Source organism: Sinocyclocheilus anshuiensis, unplaced genomic scaffold (genome assembly GCF_001515605.1).
Source record: "Sinocyclocheilus anshuiensis isolate Anshui unplaced genomic scaffold, SAMN03320099.WGS_v1.1 scaffold1580, whole genome shotgun sequence".
NCBI lineage: Eukaryota > Metazoa > Chordata > Actinopteri > Cypriniformes > Cyprinidae > Sinocyclocheilus > Sinocyclocheilus anshuiensis.
Genome location: NW_015557283.1, coordinates 154,922 through 161,415, shown reverse-complemented (window position 1 = coordinate 161,415; position 6,494 = coordinate 154,922). Strand labels below are relative to the sequence as shown.

Below are 6,494 nucleotides of genomic sequence, written 5' to 3'. Positions count from 1 at the left end.
CTTTTTTTTTTTTTTTTAGGGACATTTCTTCCCACTTTATTACACTTGTGGTGTAACAAAATTGCTTATAAATGTCTTGTGCTATATTACTGGATTCAATCTTTTTGTTTGTGTTCTTCCAGTTAGGATGGGTTTTGTAGTTCTTTTTGGAGCTGCCTGAACGCAGGCCTCATTGATGAGCTCATGAGTGGGGGAAAAAGCTTTATTTACTTTATTTATGGATCATTTAGGAAGTACTCCCTCAAAAACTGAGGAGCATAAGCTCAGATTTATGATCAATGGTTATAGTATAGCATAACGAGAAATTTACAAGCAATTCTCAACAGCTGGTCATTTTTGACTGGGAACACCAAATTAGGTAAACTTGACAAATTCAACACGCACCCTTTTCTTGATGAACTTGAGGGCGCGTTTGTCCTTGGACACCTTGAGCAGCTCCATAGCACGCCTCTCGTACGGCGCGAAACCGCACACATCATGTCTCATGTCGCGCACGAACTTGGTGTGTTTGGTCAGATGCTGAAACACAAGAACAAGGTCACGCGATTATACATTATACTGGTATAATATGGGCATATGGCAGTGCATGATGGGAGAAATCCCACGGTTTCTGCAGGTTTTATGACGGCAAACTTAAGACATAAGAGCAAACGGAAAGGAACACAATGTGTCAATATGCTCTTGTATTAGCAGGACTAGTTCACTTCCAGAATAAAAACGTCCTGGTAATTTACTCTCATCCATGTCATCCGAGATGTTCACGTCTTCAGTCACAAAGAAATGAAGGTTTTTGAGGAAAACATTCCAGGATTTTTCTCCGTATAATGGACTTCAATGGGGATCATTGGGTTGAAGGACCAAAGTGCATTTTTAATGCAGCTTCAAAGAGCTCTACAGGATCCCAGTAGGGTTGTGACGGTGAAGAATTTTTTTTTTTTTACACCGGTTAATCGACGTGTGACAACACCGGTATCACCGTTGGGGTGGGGAGGGGGGTGTTAGTTCGTTTGAGAGCAAAACGAATAAGAAAGCTTGGAGGCACGGCATATACACCTTGATGTAAAATCAAATAAATAAAATACACAAAGTTTAAATGAAGTAATCAGCAAACACTGTGGAACCAAATAAATAAGAAACGAATGTTTAAAAAAAATCTTCCAGTCAATAGGCTTTTCAAAATCTAAAATATTGCCAAACAGGAATTTCATTTCTAAACAATCTTCTGCCATCGTCTTGTCTCTCTCTCCTCGCTCTTGTCAGTCAGCTCGACTCACGTGATAAATTAAATCTGACTCCTGCTCCGTGGTGGACTGTCGTTCGCGCGCGGTTCGGCACGCTGCATTGAGCGTTTTGTTTTTAAAAGTGTCTGTCCTCTAACTGAACTAGGCTAAATGATTTTTGTTGCTATAAAAAAAATCAAAACGACGGTGGGGGGCGGTGCCGCGGTAGGCAAATGACGTAACTGGTGTTGCGGCTTAACACCGGTATAACCGAAAACACCGTCTATCGCAGCAAGCCTTTTTTTTTTTTAGAAAATGAGCAATGGTTTCTCTAGATAAGACTCTTATTCCTCGACTGGGATCGTGTCGAGCTGTTTGAAGCTGCACTGAAACTGCATTTTGGACCTTCAACCCAATGATCCCCATTGAAGTCCATTATACGGAGAAAATTCCTGGAACGTTTTCCTCAAAAACCTTCATTGCGACTGAAGACAGAAAGACGTGAACATCTCGAATTACCTGGGCTACGTTTCCCAAAAGCTTTGTAAGCCTAAGAAGTTCGTAAAAACGATCGTACGACTGATCTTAATATTACGTTGTTTCCCAAAAGCATCGTAACTTAAGTAGCTTAAGTAGATCTACGAGTGCTCTGGAGTAATAGTAAAGCCCTAAGTGCATCGTAAGAAGACAGATTTATGCGGTCACCTGCAGGACAATCGGCAGATTGCACCTTTAACTTTATCCAAGTGCAATGTGATTATAATATTAAGTTTCGATTGTACTTTATTGTACACTTTACTACTCGAAATGAATTTATAAATGAAATAATTCAAAAGGGCAGAAAAAATAGAAATACACATCTAAATTGAATGACTGAACAAAAAAAAAAATTAATAAAAGTAGTAATGTAGGAAATATGCTTCAAAGACTTGCGGGAAAAAATCTGTCAGTGACTTACTGACGTGCACGAAAACCAATGTATTGAACCCGGAAATAACGTCTCTATATAGATATAATATATATATATGTTTGTATAAAGTATATTATGTAAAGTATAATATTATACATATAAATGTAATATAATAGTTATTATTTCCGAGTTGTCTGGATTAGGTTATATAATATTATACATATAAATGTAATATAATAGTTATTATATCCGAGTTGTCTGGATTAGGTTAACATTTCAATAAACGAGCGTGTACTACAATTACGAGCCATAGTATAAGGTGACATTTCAGCACTTGACAAACGGATAGCGACTCCTAAGTAGCACTTAAAGCTACGTGCGATTGCGTTAAGTGCATTTTTTGGGAAACGCACGTGAAACAATAACGAACGATCGTAAAATGTCTCTAGAAAACGCTCTTAAGCTCTACGATCAATCGTTATCGAGAAACGCAGCCCAGGACGTTTTTATTCTGAAAGTGAACTAATCCTTTAAATTTGGAAAACCTTCATTAATTTGACAAAAAAACCTAAGAACGCAAACATTTTTTACATTTTACGTTCTTCCTCATCGTCTCATTTTCCAGTGCAAATGTCTAAAGATGCATTTATTTGAATTAAAATGGACTAAATCAAGAACAAATATCTGCCAATGGGAACGAGTCTTCATACACGGATACTTGCTCTTGTTTTAAGCATAAGCTCACTTCACTGTGACTGTACCTTTAATTATTGTGTTGTTAATCAGGACATAAACACTGTGAAAGATATTACTTTTTTTGCAGTGTACGCAACATGAATATGACTTTAAGACGCTCCGCTCGGATTTCAGAAAGCTTGAATTCACCGAAACTAGTTTGATAGTCAAACCAATCTTTAAAATGAGTGTCAGATGTGGACTCACTCCTCTTCTGCGGCTCTGCTTGGGCTTGGTAAGGTTTTTGGTCACTGGATAGCCTTTATTAAGACCAACCGCCATAGGATACCTGATGGCCATGTCTGAGGAGAGAAACGCATTTTAATACAAAATCATAGACAGTTACAGTATGAAAACACTGTTGTGTGTGCTGAGACGGCTATAGAACATCTTAAAGTCATTATATAACAATATCCCATAATAAGGGCGAATAATTTCACGTTTTGGGTTTTAGATTATATGCTTTATTTATCCTGACGGCGGTTGAGAATCTTTACTCGGAGTGAAAGTCTGGAGAACGAACAAACATCGCGCTTGAATATCACAATAACGGTCGGAAATCACTTGGTGTAGTTTATATTTACTACAGCAAGCGCTTTTGTGTTGATTTGAGACGCGATGTATTAGATATCAACGCGATTTTATCACTCGTGATTCTCCGGCGACTCTTACCTGCGTTTAGCTAATGGCGTCCAAACCGGAAGGACCGCTGCGAGGCGGAAGCTGATCACTCACGCGCGACAAGAAAAGAGTTCGCGGGAAAAACAAGTGGCGCCGCCTAGAAGAGAATCAAAGCTTCGTTTTTACAAAAACAACATCTAGACCGATGTGTTGAGAGATTATTATTTTTAATGCATGTGTTTTTCTCCCCTAATAATAATAATAGACCATTCGATTTGAAATGTGACAATCAAATCACATTTTATTTTCATTCTGCATTCTTTCTCGAACTAACAAAATAATAAATAATCATAATAATAATAATAGAAAAGAATATGGCACATGTTTGGAAATTAATGCTTATTTTTTTTATATCAATTATTAATTTTTTATATTTATATTATTTTGTTGGATGTTATTTAAAAAAGCTTTTATTCGATTTTTAAACGCATTTAAGTGGCTTATAAAGTCTATTTCCTTGGTTGTTTAGTAGTATTGGTGTAGTATTTTTTATTTTAGTTTCCAATTGCACTGAAATTAAAAAATTAATGCGTGAATTATTATGAGCCACAAACAAAAGTAAAAAATATGGACAAAACACAAAAACCTAATATGAAAAATCACAACAGAAAAAAGAAAAAAGCATAGAATAAATATAGTATAATATAATATAATAAAATCTTTTCCACCTCGTTGTAAATATGGATAAAACTCAAAAACGAAATATGAAAAAAACACAAAAGAAAAAAAAAAAGAAATGCGCTAAGGCTCTTCGAAAATCTAAACAATAATAATATAATATAATATAAAAATAATGACAGTAATGACACTAAAACAAAGTTCCACCTCGTTGTTTGAGGCTTTTGGAGTTTCGGACTACAACTCCCATGACCACTTCGGCTGCATTTTGGCGCGGTTTTACGTTAGCGGCGGCCATTTTCTTTTCACACCGCTGTTTCAGAGACAGCCAACCAGCACTCGGACTACAAAACACGGATTCATTCAAAAAACTCCGCAAACAAAAACTTCCAAACACACCGGAAAACCGTTTCAAGTTTCAAGCGGAGGCCGCTGCGTACACCGGGCCGAAGTGGAACTCGGAGGAGTGTTTATTTGAGCTGAAGTGGGTCTGCAGCGTGAAGCGATATGGCGACCGCAACCCCGAGCCGCGAGTCGAGCCGAGCGACGGCCGCCCAAACGCCGCTGAGCCCCGCGCGGATCTCGCGCCTGCAGGAGAAGGAGGACCTGCGGGCCCTCAACGACCGCCTGGCCGTCTACATCGACCGCGTGCGGTCTCTGGAGCTCGAGAACGACCGACTGCTCGTCAAAGTGTCCGAGAAGGAGGAAGTCACGACTAGAGAGGTGCAGAGCCTTCTTCTTCTTCATGTTTATGGCGGGTGAAGGTGCAGAGCCGTTCCTTTGTGCTGCTTTTACGATCGATAAATCTGCCTGTTCGTGCAATGTTCAGGCGCAGAGTTGTTCCAAAGCGTTAAAGTGCCACATTTTCCTTTTATTCGGCGTTAATTCGGATTTGTAGCTGACATTGCGTGTAGATTCAGTGCTTTTAGTGTGCGTTAAATCTATAAAACTTTACCAGTGTGTTGAGTGATGGCACAACATTTGAAAAACCGCGCTAGGAAGTTATGCATTTGGACACAATCAAGCCTGTGCATTAAAAACTGTATTTTGCATATACAAATCCATGCACATAAATGCATTGCATGTAAAAGCAAATGAATGTGAGCTCTATAAAATGCACTCAGGGAGTGGGGCCAGTAAACTGTGTCCATATGCCTCTAATTTGTGTGTTTTATTTTTATTTATGCATGAGTTGATCTCTTAGTTATGCATGTGTGTTCAAATGCACGTTAAAAGTGTGCGTTTAGCGTGATTCCTTGACTTTTGAGTGTCGTCCTGGTGTGTTTGGGCGTTTTCCTCAAAGTTTGGGAGTGGCCAAATGCACTTTTCAAAATTTGAATCTGAGATCTCCGTATGCTGCCTTTGTTTTGAATGGGGACCACATCAAATTCCCCCCCCCCATTATGTATCAGAAATACACAAAAAAAAGTTTGAATGCAGTTTAAAGGGATAGTTCACCCAAAAATGAAAAGTGATGTTTATCTGATTACCCCCAGGTCATCCAAGATGTAGGTGACTTTGTTTCTTAAGTAGAACACATTTGATGATTTTTAACTTTAACCGTTGCAGTCTATCAGTCGTATAATGCATGGCAATGGTAACAAAATCTATGAGAGTAAAAAAAACATGCACAGACAAATCCAAATTAAACCCTGCGGCTCGTGACGACACATTGGTGTCCTAAGACAGTGTTTCTCAACCAGGGGTCCGTGGACCCCTAGTGGTCCTTGACATAAGGCCAGGGGGTCCGTATAAAGTATGAATTTTTGTATAAATGTTGTATATTTTGACATGACATGTTCGCATGAAAGAAAAATCCAATAAAGCTAACGGACAAGTCAGCTAACTTGAATTATACTTGACTGCATTTGGTCCTCACAAAGACACAAATGATACGAGTCAATTTTGTTCTGGGGGTCCTTGAGGATGGTTCTGAATTGGACTGGGGTCCGGTACGCCAAAAGGTTGAGATTCACTGTCCTAAGACACGAAACGATCGGTTTGTGCCAGAAACCGAACAGTATTTATATCATATTTAGTATTTATATCTCGAATGAGTTCGCGTGAGAGAACGTAATGTTTTAGTTTTAACTCGGTTTGAACAATCCGGATAAGCGCAAGTAAGTACCATTTTGATTAGCCGTCATACCTACAATGACTGTGCACTGTGTAAACAATGAGTGACGTATACGCGCGAGAGATCACTTCCGGCGCTTGCGTAAACTACACAGAGCGCGTACACACCTCATGCACCGGATGCCGTGCGCGCGCCCAAAGCAGTTGGACATAGTGGTGTATTAGAGGTAAAAAATGATATAAATACTGTTCGG

General features: G+C 39.1%; 2 protein-coding genes across 3 annotated transcripts in view; one reads left to right on the top strand and one right to left on the bottom strand.

Annotated features, from left to right (window-relative positions):
• Positions 1–3,636, bottom strand: part of LOC107679083 (60S ribosomal protein L36-like) — an 8,658-nt gene extending 5,022 nt beyond the window's left edge. The window contains exons 1-3 of one of the 2 annotated variants that reach the window (XM_016474534.1): positions 3,538–3,636; positions 3,073–3,167; positions 385–519 (exon numbers count right to left, since the gene is read on the bottom strand). In XM_016474534.1, the coding sequence (XP_016330020.1) occupies positions 385–519; positions 3,073–3,165 (228 nt within the window). In that variant the 5' untranslated portion in view covers positions 3,166–3,167; positions 3,538–3,636. The remainder of the gene's footprint in view (positions 1–384; positions 520–3,072; positions 3,168–3,537) is intronic. The other variant, XM_016474533.1, reaches the window with a different exon arrangement.
• A 765-nt stretch (positions 3,637–4,401) lies between these two features.
• Positions 4,402–6,494, top strand: part of LOC107679080 (lamin-B2-like) — a 21,663-nt gene continuing 19,570 nt past the window's right edge. The window contains exon 1 of the mRNA XM_016474530.1: positions 4,402–4,887. Coding sequence (XP_016330016.1) covers positions 4,672–4,887 — 216 coding nt within the window. The 5' untranslated portion in view covers positions 4,402–4,671. The remainder of the gene's footprint in view (positions 4,888–6,494) is intronic.